Source organism: Ammospiza caudacuta, chromosome 4 (genome assembly GCF_027887145.1).
Source record: "Ammospiza caudacuta isolate bAmmCau1 chromosome 4, bAmmCau1.pri, whole genome shotgun sequence".
Classification (NCBI taxonomy): Eukaryota; Metazoa; Chordata; class Aves; order Passeriformes; family Passerellidae; genus Ammospiza; species Ammospiza caudacuta.
The window spans coordinates 16,295,578-16,323,138 of NC_080596.1; the positions used below are offsets into that span (position 1 = coordinate 16,295,578).

The window sequence follows — 27,561 nt, forward strand, 5'->3', positions numbered from 1 at the left end:
CTTGGAGGAGAAAGGGAGCAGGGTGATGTCAGAGAAGGGTGGTTTAGACAGAAGTGAGGAGATTTGCTGGCAGTGGGGCTGGAAGGGCCATCACAACACTCAGCCTGGCCTACCAGGGGTGTCACACTGACACAGGAAAACACAGAGTAAAATTTTCAGAACACAAATCAGGATTAGGCACCTTCCTCCTATGCAACTTCCTAAGTTTTCAGCTTACTGGCCTTCCCATCATCTGAAGACAAAAATCTAACAAGTTCTAACAAAATTTAAAAAGAAAAAAAACACACTTGTTTTTATCTACTCAGGTTCTAATAACTAAGGAAATGCCTTAATTATAAGCACAGGTTAACTGCATGGCGTCATTATAAGGCTGATTTGGAGTTGCATGACTGAACTAACTGCATCCTTTACCTTCAGGTTTCTTTGATGTGGAACTTTAATTCAGACTTTCATCATTTTATGATGACTGATTCTGGAGTTATTACATTCTTTCTTACTTCTTTCTATCAAATAATACGTTTTCACTTTCAACTCTAACAAAGATTTCAGTTTCTAATGACATTCAAGTATCCAGCTGACTCCAGCTAATTTAGCTAAGCACTGTTAGCATGGAGCAGACAGGCTAGCTCGGGAGAAGTGGCGTGCTAAGAGGAGCAGTTCTGATTGACATGGCCTTTAAGCTATCTCCTCTTCCTATATTTTTTAATCTGTTCTCTATTTTGAGTCAAAAAATAATCCCTGAATATCCCCCTTCAACCACAAATGACTCCATTTGGTTAAAACCAAGGCTGGAAACAGAGCTGAAATTTGTTTGAGAAAACCCAGGCAATAAACCCCCAGCTAGGAAACAATTCTCTAGAACAACAAATGTTGCCAAGAAAGCTTCCTGCAGCCCTGCTGTGAGCGCACAGTGACTCAAGGCAAGCACCACTAACTAAGCCCAAAGGGAAGTGATGCACACTGCCAGAGAGAACAGCAAGCAGAAATAAGGACCCTTTTTGCCCAGATGCAATGTTTGTGTTTATGCTGGTAGTACAGCAAGAGGCTTAGGAAGTCCAGCATCAGGCCTACAGAGAAAAATCCTTTGGTTTCTAGGCAGCACACCAGGTATTTCACCATATCCAGGAATATAAAATCATCAGTTTTACCTGCAAGCATCACAAACTGAACTTTAAGAAGGCACCTCCAGATAGGAACAAACTATCTTGTTTATCCAGATCAATATATCAGTGCAGGCCTGCAGCATTTCTCCTGCTGAATAAAGATCTGGCACTATTTACACAGAGATAACCTGCACCATCACTATTAAGATTGAGCCCTGTGATAATTCCAGCTGTATGGGATAGGCTGTATTAGTGATCTAAAGGGATGTAACATTTGGAAATTTCAGCAAAGAGCTTATCATTGCCTAGGCAAGAGGAAGGACTGGCATCTCCACTTTTTCCTCAGTTCAGAAAAAGATATTAGTGGGTATGCAATGCCTGTGGGGGATGAGAAAGCTTCTCGGTGAGCGAGCAAATATTCAGAGCTGAGCCTGAAATGCAGCACTGTGGGAATCATCTTAAATTGCACTGGGATGAAAGGTGCACAGCATGGTCTGCTCCCAGTCCTGCCAGCCTAGGACAGAAATCTCCAGGTGAGAATCTTTACCCAGGCTTTATTTTCATCATGAGCAAAAAGAAATGTTCAGCCCCATGAACAGACAAACCACTTACACCTCTGAGAAACGGGGGGAAAAAGGAAATTAAAAAATCCTCACTTTTTCATAATGAGCAACACTACTGACCCCAAATACCAGTTTTTGTTTATGAGGGGGTTTGGAGACCACTACCAGGAGGACAGGCACTTAGAGCCCTTGGGGCACCTCCTGGCCCCAGAGTGTGCCCAGCCCACCCTGAGGGTCACTCCCCTGCACCCACCCAGGGCTTCATCCCACAGCCCATGACTCCTGTTTGGCAGGGCAAGGAACAACAGGCTGCTACACAACACTGAAACAGCCAAAACAGTCTGTGTTAAGTGAAGCAGCGGTAGGAAAACACTTTGGGCAGAAAAAAGGAAGCCAAGACACCAGGTGATTTGAAATAAAGCTGGCAGGAGCGAAAGGAGGGGAGCTGTGTCTGTGCTCAGCTCACAGCTGGGCCAGCTCTGCAGCCCTGCTGCCTCCCTTCATCTCGGCTACTGCTGTTCTCCGTGAAAGCAGAGACTCTACTGCTCCTAAACTCAGCCCTAAAAAACACTCCAGCACCAAAGCCAGCCTGGATCTCTTCTACCAAAGAAGGCCTCAGAGCAAGCAAGCAGTAAACCACTGGTAAAAGCTGAGAAAGTGGGAAGAAAACAGCCAGTGGGAGAAGCAGGGGCTTTGATCAGCATCCAAGTGATTGGTGGGGTCAGCTTGGATGTGTTGTTCATCCCCCTGAGCTGAGTGTCCTGCAGCAAGCTGGAGTGACAGACCCTTCACTGGCAAAGCCAAGCAGAAGGAGAGGATATCACATCTCTGCTCTCTGCTACCACACAAATATTTCATTTTGGGGCTGAGAACAAAAGACAGCCACTGCTGCCAGCATAGCTTATATATACTTACTTACATATACAACCATGGATAAATTTCTTCTTGTATTAAACACCTGTCAGGGGTTCTTTCTGAAACATTGCATTTTCAAGAGGCCTTGTATGTTTAATCTGGTGCGAGATTGCTACTCTTAAAAAAAATTAAAAATGAGTTTTGTAGGTGTTTTTAACTGAAGAGGGACACAAAGAAGATCAAGAAACTTTCACTTCCTCAGGGCTTTAACCATGCTTCCTTTTCAATTGCTTTTCTTCTATGGATTTTACAATTTCCACCAGACTGATATACCATGGAAGAACACAGGGGAATTTGGTGCTGCAGGTGAAGCCCAATGGCTTTCTGAAAGCCCTGATTGCTGCCCAAGTGCGACTGCCAGAGCTGACACATTTCTGTAGCTTTGCATAGCACTTCACAGTGTAAGAAAAAGAAATGAACATAAATTCCCTGTTTCGTGGGGACCTTAATCTTGAGCCTTACATCTAAATTATGCCAAAGGCATATTATAGGATTAAATTCTCCTGTCAGCTAAACCAGTATAAATCTGGAGTAATTCCATGATCTAAAGATCCACTGCTAATTAACTAAATCCCCCCAAACCCAAGGAAATTAACAAAACCAAACAATATTAAAAATAAAGTATCTATTTCTCAGTTACGTCAAGGCTCACTTCTTCATGGTTAATCTCATGTGTTGCTGTAGGAATATCCTACACAGAGCAAAAAAAAATCAGTCCTGGGTCTAATCCCTGCTCTTAAGGCTGCAAAACAGTGCTAATGACTTTGCTGCTTTTCTCTCCAAATATTATGGTAATGGAGTTTGTTTGTTCTTTTTTAATTAAAAAGTAATTGAATTTAAATTAAATAAATAAATCCAAACATGGCTTATCTGTCTTATCAGCCTTCTGTAGGAATCTGATGTCTTTGAGACACTCATGATCTCTTTGGTTCTGTAGAGGCATCCCACCTATGAAACTGCAGCCAATACAGTTATTTTTCCTTTTAATGCTTGTCACCAGCTGAAACCTTTCTGCTTAGGTGGGAGCAGCTGGAGCATGCACTTATCTACAAAGCCAGGTAATTAGGTGGCAGCTTTTCTTCCCTGCTTTGGAAATTCAGCTGTTAGGCTATTCTTTCAGCTGAAGACAAAAGTAGCAAATAGAAGGAAAAAAAAAAAATAAAATTCAATTGCAGTAAGAATGAAAGGATCATGACCTTTCCAAACAAGAGTACACTTCCCCTGGCTGAGCCCTTGACTGTGAGGGCTTTCAGAGTGACCTGGCAAAGCCTGTGCATGCTGTTGAGCACATGCAAGAGGGAGATGTGCTCACGGTGCCATGACAAATTACTAGCACTTAATCAGGAGTGTAAGCACGTGTTCCAGATAGGCCAAACCCCCTTGTGATGGTTTTCTGGGACTATAACTGGCTTTTATTCAAATCCCTCTCTTTAAGGTGAGCACCAGAGGAATATGATAAAGTATTTGATTGAGAGGTAGTCCAAGCATGAGATACTTTTCTGATTTACTAGCAGCTGGCTGAAGAGTGCCATTATCAGTACCTTGCATAGGAACTTGAAAGAGCAAACTTTTCTTGATTAATTCTTTTATATTGGGTTATAAATCCTGCCTCCCCATTCTCTCCTCCTTTTTTTTTTCATTTAATGCAGTTGGTCATTTAAAGCATCTATTTCTGTTCATTGATTCTAATTTTATGCTGTTTTATCTATTTTTTTTTTCCTCAGAAATCCCAATATTCTGGTTCTATGTAAGTCATTTCCCTTAGTCAGGAACTGCAGTCTGTAATAACAGCAGTCAAGGCAGTTCATTCTGACAAATGCATGTCAGAAAATGACTGCTGTGACTTTGAAATATTGAAAGTGACTGATAACATAATGTGTGAAGCAGAATAAATGCATAGAAATGGAAGTTTTAGCTGAGCAGTCAAAGTATGAACAAAACACAGTGTCAGAGCTCTGCCCCGAAAGCTCTCTGTGCAGGTGGTTACAATGGCAAATTACTAAATGCACTTTGCAAAAGTGTTTTATGAATAAAATGGGAAACACAGTTTTTCCTTGGCCATATTGTCATTTCTGTCCACTTGCACACCATGTTTAAGTGGAAAACTTGGGTCTGGAAAGGCATTTGGTTTTTAGGACAGTCATCAAAACTATGATGGCTGGGATCAGAGCTCTGCTGTACTGTGGGCTAACCTAACACCACTGGCACTAAAGCACAACATAAACCACACTGTTGCGCACTGTGCAAACAAGAGCCTCCAGCAGTATCCAGCTGGTTCATGTCAGCAAATGCTTTCGTCTGTTTTAACCCTGCAAAGCCTCTCTGCCACCACCAAGTCTTCTTTGGGGTTTGGGCAGAGGTCTTCCAATTTTGTGATAGCTCATCATCAGAACATTTTTTCCTCAAGACTATACAGGAGTCAGAGAGCAAAGGCTTCCCCACCCCATCTTCATCTTCAAACTAATCCAAACATCTCTATCCACTCTCACTGACATACCGGTCACCCTGCTGGGCAAACTAGCTTCATCTCCCAGTTCCTTCATTATTCCCTTGGGGAGCAGCCTAGACCAACCTACCCCATAGGATTGCTCTGAGACACAGCAGAAGCCTTCTCTGGATAGTTTTTATAGATATCTCACTTTGCTAACCTCCTCCTATAAGGAACTGAGCAATAAGGAAGACTTCATTTTTTTGTCCCTGTAAGAATCACTTACAGGGCTCAGCTCCTCACTGTTTTTCCTGTCACTCCCTCTGTTCCTGCAATGAGCTTTCTTCTTCCTACTTCAGCAAGGGAAGACAGCTCTGCTAGGAAACCTGCTACCACTCTTCCTTGGCTCTACATTCTGGAGACTTTCCCCATGCTCTTTTTCCCTTTGCCAACCCCTGAACTTGGCTGAAGTCATCAACCAAGGCTAGCACCTTGGCTTACTGATGATTCAAGGATGGGTGAAAATAGGAGACTGGTGACAAATAGGAGATTGGTGTTTTACAGCAGGGCAAATATCTGCAGGCTGAGATAGCCTCTGTTGCAGCAATTCCAATGGTGGAAGCAAATGGATTATGGATATGGATAAATCCTTCCAGCTGTCATTCCGTCAAGCTCATTTCAGCTTTGAAAGCAACCTTTATTTTCAGGCCTTCTATCTAGAAAACAGGACTAGCTGAAAATGAGCTTTATGGTCCAGCTAAAGGTTAATTTCCTTTTAAGGCAACAAAATGGGTTAGCAAAGATCTATTACTTTTTGCTCTTTTGCTAGTCTTGATTATTTTAAGTGAAATAGGTTGACCAGTTTTGAGAACTGAGGCCAAGAGCAGGTATGGGGTATGTGGGCTAAACCCTTGCTTGGGTTATTATGGTTCTATCATCAGGGCAGCTGCATGACCGGTCCCTTCCTATTTCCAGGGAAAGCTTTGCACTTGTTTCCCACCCCACTTTAAAGGCAATGGTGCTGCTCAGCTGAGCCAGAGTGAGTACTTACACCCATTCCTCTCCAGACTGATGCACACATTAGAGAAGGCAGTCAGAAAAGAAAAAAACCTGTACTACAGGACAGTGTGCACTGATGGTAAACCTAATCTTTGCTTCAGGAATTCATAAAAGGCAAGTTCTTGGCAGGAAGCCACTCACTGAGACTTCTTTTAGCTTTACTGTCATCAGATTTATAACCAAGCAGTTTCAAATTCTGCAGCCATGCACTTACTCACTCCATAAAACTTTAAAACACATGAACAACTCAGCTTACAATAAATGTCGCTTCCATTCAGCTGGATGAGCAACACTGTCTCCACTGACTGTACTGCACAGCTCACTGGGTAATACCTGGCCATTTTACATGCCAAGTCTGAGGTGCCTCAGGGTAGAGAATTGGATAGCAAGTAGTGAGAAAGAGCTTGCAAAGTGCTCTCTACTGGTAATTTAACACATCACAATTAGACTGTTTTCTTTGGGGTGGTAATGATGGGGAATTAATACCCAAAGACATGCCTTTACCTGGCTTGCCTTTGGGAAACTTACAATGTAGGGCCCTTTCTGAAAATGAGCATTGATTAGGAAAAAGAGAAAGAATAAAGCTGCCTTTTTCATGGTACCTTTCTTCCCCATCATGTGGCAAATTGGAAAGTTTTCCTTCACCACAGCACTGCTTGGATGCAAGGTGCCTTTCCATGGTGAAGGAGGAAGGCAGCTCTCTGTTCCTCATAGCTCTGTATTGTGTGAAAATACAAGAAGATCTAATGCCTTTCCCTATGATTTTCTTTCTCATGCTTCTTCTCAGTGCTGCTACCTCATGATTCTTTAACCTAGCCCATCGACTAATGTTATGGTATCTTTAAAAAGCCCTAATCTGCTCACTGCCTGTATAAGTTTGGAGTAATTTTTCACTATGTGTATGTAATAAACTCCAGATCTGCTGCAGAATCCTTTAACCTATATCATCAGTTAATATCACGGGAGATGAAGAAGTTGCTAAAGCCTGTGTTTCTGTAGGTGTTTCCATCCTGTTTAGCTCCTAGCCATGAATTCACAGTGAGACCTACAAGTACCATCAGGAGTCAATAAAGCCATTTCTCACAACGTGATGTGTGGGAGCCACAGCCTCTCTGCAGTCCTACAGCCAAGCTGAGCAAGCCAGAGGGGAGGGGTAATAAAGCCAGGAAATCCTTCTGGTGACAGTGCAGGAATCTTCAGAGGCTGGAGATTAGGCTGTTGGTGGAAGAGGATGCAAAGGGACAGTGTCAGCTCACCTGGCCCTTGCGCAGAGCTAAGAGCAATGAGCTCGGACAGGATGGCAGAGCACTGTAAACCTGGTCAGCCGCTTGTGGGCTTGGTAGGAAAAAGAAGAGAGAATAGCAGAGGGACAAAAGCTTTCTGTTAGGGCTTTCTCATGAAGTAATGGATGCCATTTTGAAAAATCAGAACGAAGCTACATCTTTTCTCACAATCCATTTGAGGTGGCAGGTTTCAGGCCGGACGCAGTGGCCCGGAGTGAGGTGAGCAGAGTGTGAGCACTCTGCATCCCCAGGGGGCAGGAGCTGCCTGAGCAGCCCTTCCTCAACGTGAGCTCCCTGGCATGAAGGGCAAATGCAGTGTGTCCTGGAGGACCTGGGTCAGCAGAAAGGAAGATGGACGTGTTTTGAGACCTAGGGCCTGGTGCAATTCTCAGTTTTACCCCTACAAGTCAGAAAAAATAAGATAGACTGGTTATTTTGAATAGTCAAAAAATATTACCTTGGGTGTGCTTTAATTTTTATTTAGTATCCTGGCTATCTGAGAAACTACCTTGTTACTACGTGCTACTCTGAAGTTAAGGCTTTCATTAGCAATGACTATATCTGAATAAATGAAGAGTGGGTCTTATGTCAGATTGCTCAGAAACCTGGAATCAATTTTGATTTTTTTTCCTCTCACTAATGTAATTTCAGTCATATGAACTTGTGACATGATCTAAGAGCAGACTCTCAAAATTAAACTCTTCTATTTAAATTCAGGAGTTTGTCTGAAGTCAAGTAATTCTCCCAATTTGCAGAGTTGCTTAATTTTCTGAAGTTATGAGAAGAAATGTGCTTTGGGTGGATTTAAGTAGATTTTACTAGTTTGGCAGTATAAGTTTCAGAATGTTATACATACAGCTCAGACTAAAATTTCACTTCTTAGCACACTACTGAGACAAAGCAAAGTTGATCTCTTACTAAGGCATCCACTATTCTGCAGATGATCCCTGTATTTAATAATGAAATAATCAATTATGTCATTATTGTTAGTCCTCTGCAGGGTTAGGGTATAATCCAAAACTCTTCCTTCCCACATACTGGTAAAAGTCAAGTCAGACAATAAGAATAATAACACTTTCTTGGGCTTTCATTAAAAGAATATTAAAAAAAAATAAATAGGGGTGTCTTCTCAAAGAAAGGGGTACATAGTCCCAAGGGCAGAGAAAAATCAAGGTAGTTAGGAATAAAGTAATTTTTCTTGCACTGGAGTCTTTGGACATAAGTGACCTCCAAGACACAGAATGAAAATTTAGGGAGAAGGAATTAATGATGAGGAGACAGGAAGAACACATATTTATGGCTCAGGGCAGGAACTTTCTAAGACTCAGGATTTTGCTGATGAGATGTAAAAAGGACAGGAGAATATCCATACCATTTATTTAAAGCAGCTGGCTAATGATTTGCTAGGGGGCAGTCTGAAATGCCATCTGATGGCTCTCTTCTTTCCCTCCAAAGTTTGGATATCAAAAGCACACCACTTGCTGCTAGGGAGGTGTCTTTGGGCTTGCCATGAGGAAATCATTATAAGTGTCCATTTCTTTTCCCCCCTCAGCACAAAAAGATGTGACTGACTTCTCTATCAACACCACAAATTCCCTGTGACTTTTTGTGAATAATGTCAAATTCAGACTGGGGTTTCTGCTATATGGTAGCTGTACCTTCCATACATTTTGCCCTCACATGCCCCCTTCCCACAGAGAACCACCAGGAATTACGGAAGTGCTGCTGCTCCTCTTGGCACACAGAAAACTTCAGGTGTCCCTGAGCTTGTGCTTGGCTGGGGCAGTTGTGGGAACACAGCTGATGAACAAGACAGAGCCCCACACTTTGGGCTCTAAAGGCAAGCTTGGCTTTTCCTTTTTATTCCTCCTATTGTCACTGTTTCCTTTGACCTAGAGGGGCAGAACACATGGGTGCTTTTTGGGATAAGAGGAGTGCAGAGCAACTATTTTTAAATGGTTTTGGGTGCTGACAGGTTGCATTTAAGTGACAAGCTGGCTGCTGGCCTCTGCTGGGCACAGAATTAGTGCTCCCTTTCCCTTTGCCTCTAGTGTGCTGCACAGCTGGGACTGCAGTGCAGGAGAAGAGAGTGAAACAACAGAGAAAATGGGAACATGAACAGGATTCCAGCACTTTGCTGCCAGCCCTCGTTGACCCCCACCAAAAGCCAGCCACCAGCACAGCACCTGAGCCATTGCTGCAGCACTGCAGGAAGCACAGACATCCTGTGGAATACTATGAAAAGTGCCTGCAATTATATTTATACCTCCTAGGGGTGCAATGGAAGTTTTAAAGTTTAAGGCTGAAAAGAATTCTTAACAGGTGTCAAATTTAGTGTCACCACACAGCTCCTCATGAACCAAAAGACACATCCTTTTCAAGCTCTCCCAGGAAATTTGGCAGTTCCTATTATTACAGCCCCTGTCATTATCTTGAAAGAAAAATATATAGAGAGGGAAAACTGACATGCTGCCTGGAGGCTGCTGGTGCTCAGAAGGTTAAATCTTAGTGGCAAAGGAAAGAGGACAGCCATCTACCTGAGCACATCACCTGGCTGCCTGGTGCCATGGCCAGATGTGCTTGTTAACATCTGCAACATGAATGAAGTCATCGGGATGGCTATGACAGCTCCATCTTTCCAATATTACCCAGCTCATTTTCTATATTCTTTGTGTTACAGCCACACATCTATTGTCAGGATGGACCCAAAGCATCTGCTCTCAGAGAAAGCATGAGGCAGGGCCTGGTCCCAGATGCTGTGTGGCTTTTTTGCAGCAAAAAGCCAATCTCGTACTGCAGTCAGGCCACTCACTGCTGCTCACATCTTTGTTTTGGCATAGAAGGGATTTTTTTTGCCTCTCTGACCCTCAAAGACCCTTTTTTGACACTGCTTCCTGTTGGTAAACTTAACCACAGCATTACCTTGACTGCAGATCACACTGTGTAGCTTTAGAGAGAAGGGGTGAGGGTTTCCACCTCTCTGTCTCTTTTCCTGTTTCTCTGGGAATCACCTGTATGCTTGGAAAAGGTACTGAAAAGTTCTAAGTGCATGCCTGTGCTTCCTGCACAGAGAACAAATTCTCCTGTAAGCTTGCCAGACCGTTCACAGCTGCACCCTAGGGATTTAACACTGTGCAGCTTATGGCTTTATATGAAATTTCTTAAAAGAGAAGGCCTGTATTTTCACATGAATATATTTATTTTGGGAAAGATGAAGAAGTGCCAATATATTTTAAACCAGTTCCCTGCAGCATTAAAACTGCGAAATATTCATGTGAACATTTGCTAATCCTATACAATGAATCTATTCCTCTCTCTCTATTTAGCATGCAGGCTGCAGCTGCTGAATGTTGTTGAGCCTTTTCATTAGGAAGAAATGTAAGGATGATGTATGAAAACCACATGGATGTAAACTCAAGGAACAGTACAGAAGGGTATTAAGAACAAAACCTTGTAAGCTACCTTGTAAGCATGATTTCTCTTTCTTATGTTTGTTCTTATATGGTCTTTCACTGCTTTAAAATGTAAATTTATATTTATGGACATAATTAGAGATGCTATATAATATGCTCTCATAATACAGAAAGAAGAATATAAGCACAGCAGCACACACATTTTCAGAATATATATCTCAGGCTCTCTAAATTCTGCAGGAGGTAGTACCACTCCAAGCAAATTCCAATTTCTCTGTTCAGCCATTATTCCTCCTAATGCAATGAGTTATTTTCTCACCAGTGCTAAGTTCTGCATATCTATCCAGATCCTCCTGTGGCCCAATATCTGACAAATAATCCTTTTCTTCATCTCCCTGAACTCTGACAACTCGAGCAGGAAATCAAAAATGAGTGCCTATGATCCCTGATTCCACCAGGGGACAACATATGACCTTGGGATTTCATTTAAGCCTCCTGATGCTATGGATTCCCTAAGCATTAAGTGGAAATAGCATTTGCTTTCCTGAGAGATGCTAATATTTAAGTATTGCTTCAAAGATCCTCAGATAAAAATACCTATATATGTGCAAATTTTAATGCTTCCTTCTGCTTTCCTATAGCTCCAAGACATAATAACACACTGAAAAGCCAAAATTGTCTTATGAAATAAAATTGTACTTGGAAATGTCAGGCCTGCACAGAGCAATGAGCCAGGAGTGGCTGAAGGCAGTGTATCAGAAGAAGCTGTAACCCAGCCTCTCCATGTGCCCAGTACCGCGACCAAGGAGAAACTCCCTGACCAGAATCAGCCATAACCACTTCCCCCCTGTGCCAAGAGCTATACCCAGTACACAAACCCTGTCACAAGCAGTCTCTGAGGGCACGTGGGATACATCCACCTTGGCTTGCAGAGCAGCAGTGGTGGGCAGGAAAAATGTGGGTGTGAGCCGTGCCACGTTGCTTGGCGGTTTCACTGTGTTTGGCAATAGAGACAGACACTGAAATGCCGTAATGTCTTCCAATTTTTGTACTCAAACTTACAGGGATAAGGCTGTGGAGAGGATGACATAACACCTTGACAAGCACCTGAGAACTCTAATAAGTGGAAGAATTTCTTTGGAGGATTAGAGGAGGGAATCCTACTCCCTTTTTTGCATAGAGATCCCTAACAGTAGAGTGCCAGAGATTTCAAGCAGAGCCAGCCTCGAGAGCCAGAATACGAGAGTATTTGGTAAATATTTGCCTTTAATACTCTTTGTAATATACAAGGCATATACATGTTTCATTAAAATTAATTTTTTTGTTGATCCTGTGAAATTCTTTATGTTGCTGCTATGTTAGCACAAAATTCAGCAATGTCACCCCCAAAGTGGAACAGATTGAAATAATCCAAGTCTTCCCTGTTCTTAAAGTTTGTGTGAGCAGAGAGTGATTCCTCTGGATCTGCACAGTATTACTTACTGGCTACTTTCTCCCCCACCACAGTCTTTGAACAAAGGCAAAGGCAACAGTCCAAATTAAACATGTTTTGTATGTTTACCTGGCAGCCACATAACAGAAATCCTATTGCAGCAACTGTAAAATTTTGCTTCATACACATAACACAAACCAACAGAAACGAGGCTGAGAGACCAGATACAGAATGAAAAAAAAGGGTCAGGAGACTAGCTCATGTCTTCTCCTAAGCGTAAAACTGCAGATAGAAGTTTAGTAGTTTTTTACATTTCACACAGACCCTGATTTAGGAATCAATGCTGGAGTGAAGCAGAAATACATATGCAAAGGCACAATACATACAATTAATTTAGTATTTCCAATCCCAGTAGAAACACAGTACCAGTAGCATCTCTAGAGATGGCACTTTTGTGGCCCAGGAGATCAATTAGTATGGGGATAAGCACCTATGCTTTTGGGTGCTAATAGGGGTCCTTCCACCAAAACATCAAATGTTCTTGTTCATCCCCTTTAGTTTTCCCATCAGTGTCCAAATTCACTTTTTTTAAGAAGCAGCTTCTGTACTAGGAAGGGTTGAGTTATGCTGACTCTCTATAACAAATGAAGCAACTCTTTCCTCATTTTCCTGCTAATGAGGTTGAGTTTATCTCATTAATGTTTTTCAAAAGAAACAAGAAACAATTCAAATAAGAGCAACACAAAGTGTTTTTAAAGCAGTTTCTCAAAAAGTGAATAATTCAATGTCTCGGATAAAATGAATGTGTAGGCAAGAAATGAAATGGATCACAAGAACAACACGTTTTTCCTTTGCCGAAAATTAAATTAGGAGAAGGCTCCAGAGCTGAGAGAAAGCTTCCCTTGGTAGCTCCAAAGGCTTACCTTTGTGAGAAGACGTCTCGGTAGGGGCTGCCGTGCTGCAGGGCGATGCCGTACCCCCTGTCCGCCACGGTGTTGCCGACCGTGTAGAAGGAGCACTCGGCGTCGTTGATGGCCACGTACTCCAGCACCGCCGCGTCCCACACAAAGGCGTAGTTCCCGTGCTTCACCTGCGGCAAACACAGGGAAAGCTCAGGCTGTGGGTGGCCAGAAGGAGCTCGGTGCACCTGGAAATGGGGCACTTTCAGCACAGTCTGCTCTCCAAGGGAAGGGAAGTTTGGGTGCCCAACTGCTGCCACAAAGGGCTTGGGCTGGAGTGCCTCGGCTGAAACTGAAGAATGTGACCTAAGAACAACGTGCCATCAGTGACGCACTGCCATGGAGGAGATATGGACTGTCCCTTTTCCAAGAGCAAAGGAGACACCACAGTCTCTCCCCCAACACTAAATGTCCCATGAAATCCCTGTCAATGCCATAAAAACGACCATTTGGAGGGAGGGTAGGTATTCCCACTGGGAGAAGCATGGTTTTCCGGAAGGAAGACCACCGTTCAGGATGGTCCACATTTCAGTCATGCTCCAAATTGTGACAGACTTCACAAACACCCATTTGCCTTATGGGTTCTGTGGGTAAGATCACACCAAGTAGGTTTTTTGGGATTACTTTTCTCAGCATTAGGCATTTTCACATATCTTCAAAGATTTTCACAGAACAAGCTCATGTAAGCCATTTTAACTGTTTGACTAAGATAAATCTAACCAGCTCATTACACTGAAAAAGTTTTTAAAATAACGTTTCCCCATCCATTCACATTTGAAACAAATCCAGATTAAAAAAAAATAAATTTATGTGATGTATACAAAATTTAGGCATTTATTCAGAAGCAAGCCTTTAAACCAGAAACTCAGTCTATACAAATAAATTAATTTCTGTTTTCCAGACATATAATGTTTTTTTTTGAAAACCAGTAATCTACAGGTGCTCTACCAGACCCAGATCTTTTGCTGGTTTTCTCTTTTCTTTGGTCTCTATGTCAGACCTGAAGAATCCCTCTGCTTTTTTTCCTGCCCCTCTGCTTGGCTTCATTTAGCTTTTTCCCTGTGCTGTATTAGGCAACTAAGCTGTAAAGCTAGGCTGAATCCATTGACTTTGTACATCTAATGGGAATAAATACGTGACAGCTAAGTGAAAAGTAAACAAAACACAAAAAGGCCATGTGGGGCCAGGCAATCCAGAGAGAATTCAAAACCAAGTCAGCATATCAAAGTAAGCAATGTCAGTACATCATTTAGATTAGGCTTTGACAATGTAGATTATGTTTTTAAAGACTGTTTACATATAAAAGTTACTGAAGCAAGCCACACCGTCTGCTTGCTCACAAGATGTAGTGCACAAGGAATGATTGCATTTGGGACACATTCCTTTTTACAGCAGGCCTGGCAAGGAATATTTCCTATTTCCATCGGTAGGCATGGCAGGGGAAGGATTTGTGCAGATTTTGGAGCAGAAAGGGAGCCATATTATCTGTGTACTCCACAGGACTTGCAGGATAAAGAAAATTCTTTTCAAAGTGCACAAACACACAACAAATAAATGCAGGACTGGGCCAGTTTTAATCTTCAGGCTCTGGAAATTGTCAAGAATGTTTTTCCTCTCCTCCCAGTGGAGGTTTCGGTTTATCTAAACAGGCAGGGAATAAGGGATAGAAGTGAATTTGCAGTTAACAAACAATACAACCTGTATGCTTGTCCTATAGGTAGTGCCACTCACAGAGCTCTTCCTAGCATGGGTTGTTCTGATATTCCTGCAGGCACCACTTGAGTAAGAAATAGCATGACTGAGAAAAAAGCCCTTCCTAGGAGAATTTAACAGGATAATGACTCAGCCTGAAACAGGATCATGATGTGCAGAGAACAAGTGAGGGAAATAAGAGACAAAAGAAGAGGATCAGAAGTGGGCAAATTAATCCTGAAAAGGACAAAATGGACTTTCTGAACAAAAGAATTAAGGGAAAGTGGGGTTCAAAACCCAAGTAATTTTATATGTGGGACATAACCTTTGAGGTGATGGAAGGAGCAGAGGGTTATGTTTTGACATCCGCTTTTGTCCTAACCCGCCTTTTTATCATCCTAGTGCATTGAATTCACCTAAGCGCTTGTAAGGAGACCTATCAGCAGCTCAGCTGGTCAGGAAAAATTCCCTTGATTTAGCTGCCTTGCTATAAAACAACTCACAAAGAGAATATATAAAAGTGGCGAAAGCACTTACTGTCAATAATATCTGTGATGAAGTGGTACATGTAAGATCCTCAGAACAGAGCTCATAATATCACAGTTCAGGTTCCCACAAAGTTATTACATTTCATAGATAACATCACAATGAGCCTTAGTTAAAGTACATGGGGCACAAAAAGAGATTGAAGAGCCAGAAGGGATCATTCCCATCACCTACCTTCAACACGTGATTGCTCCATGCATTAAAACACATTCTTTTTAGCATTTTTGCCCTATCCACTTACAAATCTCAGGACTTCAAAACCATGGAGCAAACCTAAGTTGTAATTGTCATGCTTGCAATCCCTCTCTTCTTGAACTACTTCTTGATCTAACATATTTCATTGCTATTCAGTGTATTTGGTCTTAGTACCTTTTTTTTTTCAATATATAACTTTCCTGTGTCATTCCTAGGTATTTTTGCTCTGCAGTTCTAAATACTCACTCACACTTTGAGGCTGACATCTTTCAATTATTGATGGATCTTTTTTTTACTCAGCTGAGCTGGATGTAGCTTTCTTTAATCTCTGCTTGCAAATCTATCAGTTCAGCCCTCCCAGTAGCAGTGAAACTACTTTTGAACTGTCTCCAATTCTTAATTTTTATGCATGTGAGAAGCACCTGTTTCACTAAGAGAGAATCAGTTATCTGCCAGCTCTGGAGCTATAGGATTTCCTTCTTAGCATACTCTTCTTTTGAGACTTGGTCTAAATTCCTTGCCCAGGGATCTTTCACACAGCTCAAGACTGGTTTTAGCTTAAAGGACTAAGAATAAAATTTTGCCAGAGTATAGCATACCTGAAACACTGCTGCTATTTCACAGATTTGCACTTACTCTATGGAAAGAGGAGATTATATTCTCTGTAAAAGGACAAGAGAATTTCAGGACAAAATGCCAATTAAAAACTTTTATCCCTCTTTCCCTCCTACCATGGGAAGCACATATTTTGCAGCTCTTCAATAGCTATGCAGAAGACTTCTGCTATGGGCCTCAAAATCAACAGCAAAAATTCCAGCTCTGTACTATGAGAAAAAGTTAGGGAACTTACTTTCAGCCATATGTGGGAGCTAAATGAAAGCAGAATCTCATTGGGAAAAAACCAAAAAAGGATACTTGTGACACATTAACTCACTACTCTCATAAGAACTGCACCCCTGCTTCTACATTTCCTCATCAATTTTTTTGCCTTTTGTGTAGAGAGAAGAACATTTCAGGATGGTGGTAGATCTGGATGCTGCTCACACATGGCCATGCAGCCCTGGATGGCCAGGCAGGAGTTTGTAGGAGGGCAGCACATTATCATTCTGCAGCACCCCCAGCTCTTCAGTCCACTGGGGCATGGAGAAATGACACTTCACTGTCCTTCCCTGCGCCTTCCTGCCTGTCACTATGGCAGAGGCTAAAAACACTTTGAGTATCTGATATCTATTGTCAAAGGATAAAAAAAAACACCCACAAAACCAGGCAAAATTGAAACTGTTGGTTGTTCATCAGGGCATTTTGAACTCATGCACTGCAGAGGTCATTAAGTGAAACTGGGAGGTGTGGTACCACACAGAAATGCTTGACTTGACTTCATGGTCCCGCGAGCAATTCAGAAAGAGTTACTGTAAAAAGGGGTGTTTCACAGAACAGGAGTCATCAGCACATACATGTTAAAACTACCTCTATAGGGCTGTTATATTTCTATTTTCTATCACTGAACACTTAAAAAATTTTTTCTTTGCTGAAGCCCTGTCTGTAGAGATTAGCTAAAATTTATCCTGGATGATTCCACCAAAAGCCCATTGAGTTATAAGAGCAAAACATTTAAAGCCATTACGCTGTTGCATATGCACATATTTTATGCCAAGAGTGAAGAGGGATATGGATAGTATTTCTTGTTACAGCTAACCCACTCATGCACAGTAAGTTGAATAATGTATTTGTGTACAACTCTGGCATTCTAAAAGCACATTTCTAGGTCTAGCAAATGCTAAATTTCAAAAAAAAAAATTGTAAGTAAACAGCAACCAATTGCTGTAATTTATCATACTTGTTTTCTTGGATAATATCTTTTCTGTATTTTGAATTCCTCTATAAAAGAAATACAAAGGATCCTCATGAACAAAAAAAAAAAAAAAAAAACCAAAACCCACAATAGATTGCAGGTTAAAAAGAAATGGCTGTTATTTTTCCTGCAGACCTCTTTTAAATATTTCATTGTACATAAAATGTGTTAACTGTTATAAAAACAATGAACTCCTAAGGCCAGGGAATATTCAGTTTAAACTGATTAAAATGATACTAATTTTCTAGAAGAAAATCTGAAAGTTATTGGATAGTGCTGCTGAAGCCCATTTTCTGAGCACCCTGTGCCTACACTCCTGAGACAGTGGTGGTGCTGTTTCCACTCCTTTCCATCATCAGTCAGGTGCCAGCTGCTGAACACCTCTCCCTGCCTAGGAAGTTGCCAGCTGCAATATTTGCTGTATTTCAGCCAAAAACAGAAGCAGTCTCCTCTGCAGCATAGCAGCAGTGGCTCCAGCTCTGACCTAAACCCAATCAAGGACACTGATTAATTACCTGCTCCCTACAAGAATTTGAGGGTCCTGTTCTCCAGAATGGGCCATTCCACTGCAGTGACTACAAAGATGAAAAAGCACCATCCTGTGCTGCTAGCTAGACCTGTGCCCATCAGTCTGGAGCGGAGACTTTGGCATGTATAAATACAAAAATCACATTTTTGATACACTCTTGCCATGTTCAGCGAGTGTGCAGCATCCACAGCCTGCAGAGGGCTGCGCTCCTCTCTACGGAACAGCTTTGCAAGGCTGCTGTTACACAAGGAATGAAGGAGAGGAGAGAAGATTGAATGAACATTTGCAAGTAGATGAGCGAGAGCTGGTGTAGGTAATGTGGATATTGTACTCCAAAGTGGGGAAAGGAAAGGATGAATTCTGAGGCAGAAGCCTAAATCTAGATTTTCACATTGTCAGGTGTTGGCAAACAGCTTGATAGCATTCACAAGAGAGGGTGTTTTTTCAGCAGAAGGGGGAAACACTTTCCATAATCCTCTTGCAATAGACCAATGAAGTTGTTGTTTATCAGGCTGCAGCAGAAGTCAGATCTGCCTTGAGAGAAATTCTTATTTGCTACTTTGTTTTCCTCAGGGGACCAAGGTTTCAAGTCTTGGTTTTGTTTACAAAGGGCACAAATCTGGCTGACTTCTATCTGGATCCCAGTAACATAAAACCTTACATTTCAGCTTTGTTGAATAGACCCCACTGATTTACGAAAGTAAATCTTTGCATACATCCAAAGTACAATTTCAGCAATTCTTGCCCCACACTCTTGCAGGACAGCATGCATGGCTGATCTGCATGGCTTAAGAGTGAAATGCAGTCATGCAGTCAGGGAATCTGACTGACAGCTCTCTGCACTGCAAGACAGGAGCTGAACTCCCATAGTAGCATTACAGCACAGAATAAAAATTCATATATATATCTGTATACATATAAAACTCTATTCAGTCATCAAGGCAACCAGCTACTACTACTGCTACTACTACTACTACCACCACCTTTAATATATAATTTTGCAGATACTATAGAAAGTTATTTAAATTCAAGGGCCTGTATTTGTAAAACATTGAAATGTATTCTTTGTACTTATTCAAACAGAGAAGTGTGGAATAGTTTCTTAGAGCATCATTGAGCCCAGGTGCAAACAGCACCAGGAAAATGAAACACCTGGAAGCTTAGGGGAAGAAAGAAGAGGTTAGAAATCCCAGCCTCACCTCCTCTTCAGTGTGAAGTTTATCTTTCACTACAGTGCCATATCAGCTTGAATAGCATATCTATTTGTTACAAATAAAACTTAATCAGAAAAAGGATTAATTCCTCATATGCAACCTGCCATCAATTTCTTGATAAAAACCTCATGATTACATGTTCACTTGTTCCACTGGGCAGATCTTTTAATTGACCCTGAATAAGAATTACTCAGGTATGAGAGCTCTGTAACGAGGGAGCACCACAGTGTCAGAACTTTCCCAGTGCTCAGCACCTTCACATTTTGTCATTGCAATTAAAGGTATCTTGTAAGTCAACAAGAAAGAAAATAACAAGTGGACTTAAACAGTGGAGGCCAATCTAAGGCACATTTCTGAGGGTGGTGGGAGAACAGAGGCAGCTGCTTCTTCAGGTTACCACAGCAAAGCACTAAAAACCAGCAGATCATGCTGATCACTGACACACAGCTAAACCACAGGTTTGCTACAGCAAACATTCATTTTGGATAGAAGAGACACAAGAGAAAAAATAAATCTCAGCAAAGCAGGCCTTTGAAAGGTAAGGAAGCAATATATTTTTTTATTATGCCAGCTTTTCATCTGTTTTTGACAACTAAGTGCTGCAGACAGCAATGCATACTATTTTAAGGGTATCAGTAGGAAGGTCATATACAAAAATTATATGAAAGCACTTCAGAAAATGAGATCTGTGGCAACCAAATGGGAGTCTCAATAATGGGGCAAATTTAAACCAAATGTTGCTGAAGTGATTCCCCTCTTCTTATAATATTTTTGTGGCAGTTAATTCCCAATAAAAGAACTTTTAAGGAAACGTACATGGGTCAATACTCTTCATTGGGGTAAGAAAAATAATTTGTGGATTAAAGTACCATGAAGAAGTTAAATAGAGGTGAATACAGAAAAGCAGCATCCCTCTTTATATTAAATCAATCCAGTATGATGCTCACTGAAGGGTTCTTGCTTCCCTTCTTTAGAATAGAATCCTAACTGCAATTCTTGGGCAGATTCATTTTTCAAAGACATGCTTACTGAATACCAAGTGCAAGGAGAGAAAAATCATTAAAAGTCAAAAAACTACTCATCAAAACCATTCATCAGTTGAAAAAGAACTTTAACCACAAGAAAAATCTTTGCAAAACTACCAGTGATACTGAAAAATTCTACAGTAAAAGCTCATTTGAAATGAAATACTTTCATTTTTGAAACTTATTTTAAAGAAACTGACTTATCTTCCAGTTTTTCATATTCCTCATACACGAGCCCTGACCACTTTTCTACTGGTAATAGGATTCAAGATGTCCCACTACTCACACAAAAGAATTTAACTATCTTCTTTAGAACCATTCTATTCTTCCCTTTTTGATAAGCATCTCCTGCCCAGATATGGAAGGAGCCAGCTTGGTCCAGACACAGAATCTTGAAGCTTCAAAAGAAAAGCTGCACAGCCCTTCTTTTCCCCTCATTCTGCTAAGCAGTTTTGCATGTTTCCCCTCATTCTGCTAAGCTGCAGGACACAGACAGCACTGACTGCTGGCACCTGCACAAGCTTGGGCTGGAGCATGTAGGAACTGATTTGCATCATGAAGCCCAGTGCTTTCACATCATTTTGCTTGCAAACAGGCTTTGGCTGCCTCAAAAGCCTCCTCTTCCTCTGGAAAACCTGCATGAAACCACTTCTCTTCTCTAGCAGTGAATCTTCTCTCCAAGTACAGCAGCATGGAAAAAAAGGAAACTGAGATTTGTCCCCACCCCTTTAGGTTTGTACCTTTCAACAACACCTGGCACTCCCTTTCTGTGAGAGCTCAATAAAGGCTGCCAGAGGGTCTCTAAGCATTTCTTTTGCAAGGCTGCAAGTTCAGGCTGCAGCACAGACTGGTTTTTAATGCCAGCACACCCTCCCTTGTGACTGGCTTGCCAGGTCCTTGGACACCCACTGCTGAATGCATTTTGATTCTTGCAAGAAGGTGCTTTGAACCCACAGGAAAGGAGAACATTACAGATTTGAGCTATGAAGGTTTTATCTCTGTTTTGCAGTTTTGGACCCATGGAAGACATCAGGAGCTGTGGCAGGGGGAAGAAGCCCAGTGCAGTCACATTTTTTACTCAGTTCAGGCTGTCTTCTTGCTGTCACCATGCAGACAACTGAGAAGATGACACAACAGAACAACTTGTCACGTAAAGTCCCTGTAAGTTTTGAAGCTAGCTCCTGTCCCTGCTGCCCTGCCTGCAGTCACAAACTAGCAAGTCAAACCCCTTAGACAAAACAGAGAATACAAATAATGCTGCTGGAGTCACTCACAGGGCACAGCCAGGGCTGCCAGGCAGAGCAAGGCCAGACAAAGGAGCAGGCACCCAAGCTCTGTATGTGCAAAGGTAAATAAAGATGTAAACAGTACACAGAAGGAGTTTCAAGTTCAGACAGCACCCAAAATAGTGAAACAGCTCCTAAACATTGTCCACAGCCATCCAGGGATTTACTGTTTACTGCTCCTGTAATTTCAGGAGACTGCTGGGCTTTTTCATCTTTACACAGTGAAATACTCACAGCCTTGACCTTCAAACATGCAGAGCAGTTCATCTCTGGCCACAAGAATTTCCGCTTATCCAGGGCTGTAACATTCATTTGGCACACCTTTGTAAATAACAAGTGCAGTGCAACTCACACACTTCCCTTATATTTGCTTCCAATTCATCCTGACCTGCCCACACCATAGCTCAGGTGCCAGAAATCAGTTACAAATGACAGCACTGAGAAACAGCTGCCAAACATTATCTGAAAAGAAATAAATTACTGAAAAACAATCACCTGAGCTCGAGGAGTCACTCAGAACCAGTATTTTTCATGAATGATTTTTAATCCTTTCTTTCTCCTGGAACAGGAGTCAACAGAAATTCCTACGTGGGACTATTGAAATTCAGAGATGTAATTTTAAACACAGAACTTTTAATTGCTGAAAGTGATAGATTGAGCTGGACAGAAATTAGTTATCTTCCTGCACAAGGAATTTCAAGATTTTGAATTAAGGAAAAACATCACAAATTTTTGTACCAAAAACAGTAAAAAAAATCCAAACTGGAGAATATTTTATTCCAAAAAGTGGACTTCAATTGGAATTACTTTCCCTGCAATGGATTAACATTTCAAAATGAAAAAAAAATCCATGTTGATAAAAGAGATTATAATTGAATATTATAATATCCTATAATGACATGTTGACAATTTTAGTGCTTTTGAAACTACACAGTATTTTATAAAATACCTTCTTCCTTACAGTTTCAGTTTCAATTATGATTATATTCCAGTGAATAAATCCCTAATGACAATTCACTCTGGTTTACTTGAGCCATGATTTTAGCCATCTTATAAAAATCTAAATATGTATCAATAGAAACAATAAGCAATTGTGTTTCCTGCTCCATTCTTGACTTCCTCCAAGTATAATAAATCATGGAAATTTATGTCTCTTTATGTGTCGCCTAAGCCTGTCAGATTCAAACTTGGACAAAATATGCTGAGAAATCTCACTGTATCATAAACCAGGATAGTTCTTTGGTAAACACACATTACAATTAGTCACTCACTCTTACTTATTTTTTTAATTTGAATTTGATCTGTATACCCCCTGTCACTGGGTATACAAATAGAGTACAATCAGGTTAAAATCAACTACTTGTCCTAGTCCTACAACATTAATAAAAAGGCAGCCAAGGTATTTTTGAAATGAGTGATGAGAAAAGTAGAGTTAAAGTACTTATGAAGGAGAAGAAAATTTCATAATGAAGATACAAGGTAATCAGAACTTATTTGCCATTTTAAAATGAAGGAGCATTTCAGCTAGAATCAGGAACATCAACTGAGATTTTCTTAGTTGAACAATGCACTTGCAAATCAGGAATTTGTGCATGCAGTGTGGACAGCTAAGTGCCCAACCAATCATGTACACCAGTAAAGATCTTACTTGAGTGAATGAAATAATTTCATTAGTTAGCGCCAAACTATGGGAAAGGAAATTGAAAACCACATGCAATAGCATCATAATAAAATCATAGACTCAATATTTTAGCACTTCATCCAATGTGTAGCTGCTATCACCCAGCATCTGTGAAGGGATGGCTTGAAAAAGGCCACCACCTTGTTAGGAAAGGTATTCTCATCAGTGTTGTCTTATTTATTTCACTAAAAAACAAGTTGGACTATGTCTAAAGAATGAATGTCTACACAGCTGTTGCTTGCTAGCTACATTTACATCACAACCTAACTTAAAAACAACTTCTCTTACAGGACTCTCCGATGAGAAGGACATTGTGTTGGACACATGTATACTAAATGCAGGGAAGAACTGCAGCTTTTCTCTGGCTCTCAAAAAATTAGGTACTGCATTGCACAGGAACACATGAGCTGCCAGCACAGCAGCAAGGGTGGAGAAAGGCCTTTACTGACTGCCAAAGCAGAAAAATAATAATTTACTTGCCCAGTTCTATATTATTGTCACATTCCTTGTTCCTTCAGCATGGATTTTTAAATGGAAAACGATGACACAAATTTTCTCTTCACTTGTTAAGGGGTACAAAAAGATGCTACACAGCTTCTGACACACTGGTGCTAAGTGCCTGACCAAGTTTTCAGGGAAAGCAGCTGCATGCCTGCATCTGTACAAACAGCCTTGCAGCTGTGCAGTGCTCTGGGGGCAGATACAGCTCCTTTCTGTGTGCAGCTCTATAAAATCATCATCAGACACAAAGGTAAAATACAATTCCTACATCTATGTCAAGTCCAATACAGTATCATTAAATTTTAGGAAAAACTTTAACTCACAACATGTACATAACAAAGCAGAGTAAATAAAATGCCAGAAAAGTATATTTCCTTTATCTTACGGATTACATATATCTGAAGAACATATTATATTAGAGCTGAAGAAGGTAAAATTACCATAATATTTTCTCTTGTCTCTTTTGAAATTTCTTTTGAGTTGCACTTATTCCTTTTTGTCATATTTCAAATTATTTAGAGCTGAATAATGCAAGTACAATGGGAATTTGAGGCCCAATACAGGCATCTACATTTGGCAGCTGGTGATTAAATAATAATCAGATCAATGGGCTTATTCTGTCCCTGCATGGGGCACACACTAGAGTTTAGGTCTGGCAATGCATGAGCTGAATGAATGACATAAATCACAGATTGTAAAAATATTACAACAGCATAATAAAAAAAAAAAAAGAAATCTACCAGTTGAGAATAATGTGATAAAGGTGAGATCAAAACTGCAGTTAAAAAATTTACATGAGACTTGTCATCTCCTCTTAGCTTAAAATATTTATGGAATAGTAATAACTAAAATAAAGGGAAGATGGGCAATATAAGTGCTGAAAGGATACAATTTGATACAATTTGATGCAGTATAGTCTTAAAGTGCGCCACGGGAAACTCTATGGGGACTGAAGAAACTCCACCAGGCCTTGGACTAGTACCAGAAAGAAATGCAAAACAAACCTTCTGCAAGCTTTGTTATTTGGTTGTAATTTGTCTTCATTCAGCCAGGAGTGGATCTGGATGTGATATAAGGTTATGTTTAATAATTCTCGCTGTCAGGAGATTTCCCCTTTGCAACTCTGTTCACAAGGTTTGCAGCAGCCAAGCCAGTTTGCAATTGGTGGATGGAAATACAAATTGGGCTGAGGTCTACCAATGACTGTTTCCAATGGATGCCAAATTTGAGCTAAAGATTTTTCATGTTGGATGTAGGGAGAAATTAACTTTGAAGAAATGAGAAAGGGTATGGCAGGAAGACAGAGAAAACCTTTGGTGGGATGTTGGAGGAAGATGGAGAAGCCGCTGATTAAAGGCTAAATTGGGCAATTCAAGACCTTATAAAGCAGGAGACTAGTTTGGGGAGAGAAAGGTACAGCAAGAAGCGTAGCAAAATCCATCAGATAAAAAAAAATTATATGATTTTTAGCTACATGCTTGGCAGGTATTTTCACTCCACTAAATTTAAATTTTTCAAAATCACTATAGTGTCTAAAAAGGTGGGGAGACTCTCAAAACCATACATGAGAGGATGTCTTCAGAAGTACAATTCTCTAACTCAAGACTGCTATTGGCATGTATACAAACACAAAATAATATCCTGAATATTTTCTACAACTGTTATAATTCACAGAAATATGCTATATGTCATTATATTAGCCAGAATTTTGGTATGAGCTCTTTTGAATTACTTCTGGGTTTGCCTAGTTCGATTCTTTTTTGAAATCTCACATTTTTCCCCTGTATTTGCTGTGTTCCATCTGCTGCTCACTTTGTTAGATCTGAAACGATTTAATAATCACTCTAATCAAGAATAAGATACTGTTTAAAGAAAACCAGTTCCTTCATTTAGCTTTCAGCACAGCCATAGCACAATCAAAGATGTTCAGTTCAATAATAGCATAGTCTGAAGGACTGGAAGCACTTTGCAAACATTCATTAACCAATGCTCACATTTTCCTTTTGTGAGGAAACATTCCTGCTTTTGCTGTTTACACCTGCCAGATGTGCACCTACACTGTTGTGTGCTGCCTCCTGACTATGCTGTGAAATGCAACATTTGGAGTCCAAGAGATTCATACAACAACTTGAGTGTAAAGACATGACTTGGGAAAAATGTTAGCACTTGAGGCCAAATTTTTGATCCTTTAGATAGTGCTGCTGATGGCCACCTAATATTTTTCATGTCAAATTGTGCTTTTGAGCATGCACTGGCTGTGAGCCTCCCCTCTTTGAAGAATGAGCAGACTGGTGTCCCTCTATTGTACCAATTCTCAGTGAAAACCCATGAATGAGGTGACAGAGTATTGTTCCCAGCCCAGCAGCTCTCAAGTGCATACTTTAATGTCACATAAAACATGACTGTGCTCAGAACTCCTGCCAGGTGTGAAACAAAATGTAAAAGTTTTCAAACTTGTCTTTGTCACATTTTTCTGACCACATGCAGTTTAGAAAGCAAGGCCATGCCATTTCTCCATGCTGCAGGACACAAAGTGTTGTTTTCAGTGTCTTCCAGAGGTAACAAATTCAGACCTTTTTTGGACCAAGTTATGTTGCGGTATCTTAGATCAATCACAAGACATGTCTTGGCCATCAATATCTTATAAAACAGAGTATTAAAGAACTGCATCCAGGACTGAATGGAAGACTGAAGAGAAATTTAGAGGTTCCTTGGGAATTTGTGTTAGAGAGAGTCAGGAACAAGAGTCACTAAAGGGAAGGGGCCATGCCCTAGATTTGTTTACTTACAGGGTGAGAATTGCTAGAAAAGTGTTTATCTTTGTTTTGACTGGGATGGTTAATTTTCTTTATAGCAGCTAGTATGGGCTGTGTTTTGGATTTCTGCTGCAAGCAGTGCCAATAGCACAGGGATATTTTCATTACAGCTGAGCAGAGCTTGCACAGTGTCAAGGCCTTTCCTGCCCCTCCCAGCACCCCACCATGAGGGGGCTGGGGGTGTATGAGGAGCTGGGAGGGGGCACAGCTGGAACAGCTGGCCCAAGGACATCCCACCCCATGTGACATCATGCTGGGCATGTGGAGCCAGGGGAAGAAGGGGGAACATTCAGAGGGATGGTGTTGGCCTTCCCAAGTGCCTGTTACACGTGGGCCCTGCTTTCCTGGGGACGGCTGAACTCCTGCCTGCCGGTGGGAAGCGGGGAACGGACTCCGTGTTTTGCTTTGATGGCTTTTGTGGCTTTCTCTTTACTTATTAAACTGTCTTTATCTCAAGACATGGGTTTTCTCACTTTTACTCTGCTGATTCTCTTCCCTCGTCCTGAAATGAGGGGAAGTGACAGAGTGTCTGTGCGGGGCTGTGATGCCAGCTGGGGTTAAACCATGGCTGCATTACAATGAAATCCTGCTCTGAGGTCAGAGAGGTAGAACAACACAATCTTCCACCCTTTGATTGATGCTATGACCAGAACCCTTACAGACTTTTATAATACAGCTGATATCTGCTGGGTTTTTCATTACAGATGCATTGTGTTTTCCACCCATCTCGATACAGCCCCTGGGATTGATATCTCTCCCTCTCTTACATTCAGTAGGGAATGGGGTCTGTTTTATTTCATTAAATAGCCCTTCTGCAAACAGCCATAAACACCAATCAGCCCCCATGCAGCAGGAAAGCTTTAGAGCTGGGAAGAGTAAACAATTCTCTCCTGCCATTGTAATTCAGGAAGGGAGTTGTGCAGCCGATCTAGAGCAGTTATTTCATGCAAAAGAATAGAAGAATGATATGTGATTACAGCCTAGTTAAAATGCTTCTTAAAATACTCCACATGGCACTTTAATGCTCTCCTCCCATAGCTTGGCTCTTGAAAAGAAACTCAATTTATTG

The 27,561-nt window shown here is 41.1% G+C and overlaps 1 protein-coding gene across 2 annotated transcripts in view; it reads right to left on the reverse strand.

Moving 5' to 3' along the window:
- GRID2 (glutamate ionotropic receptor delta type subunit 2) overlaps nt 1–27,561 on the reverse strand; it is a 677,452-nt gene that overhangs the window by 50,488 nt on the left and 599,403 nt on the right. For both annotated transcript variants that reach the window (XM_058803526.1, XM_058803525.1), the window contains one exon: nt 13,120–13,286. In XM_058803526.1, the coding sequence (XP_058659509.1) occupies nt 13,120–13,286 (167 nt within the window). The remainder of the gene's footprint in view (nt 1–13,119; nt 13,287–27,561) is intronic.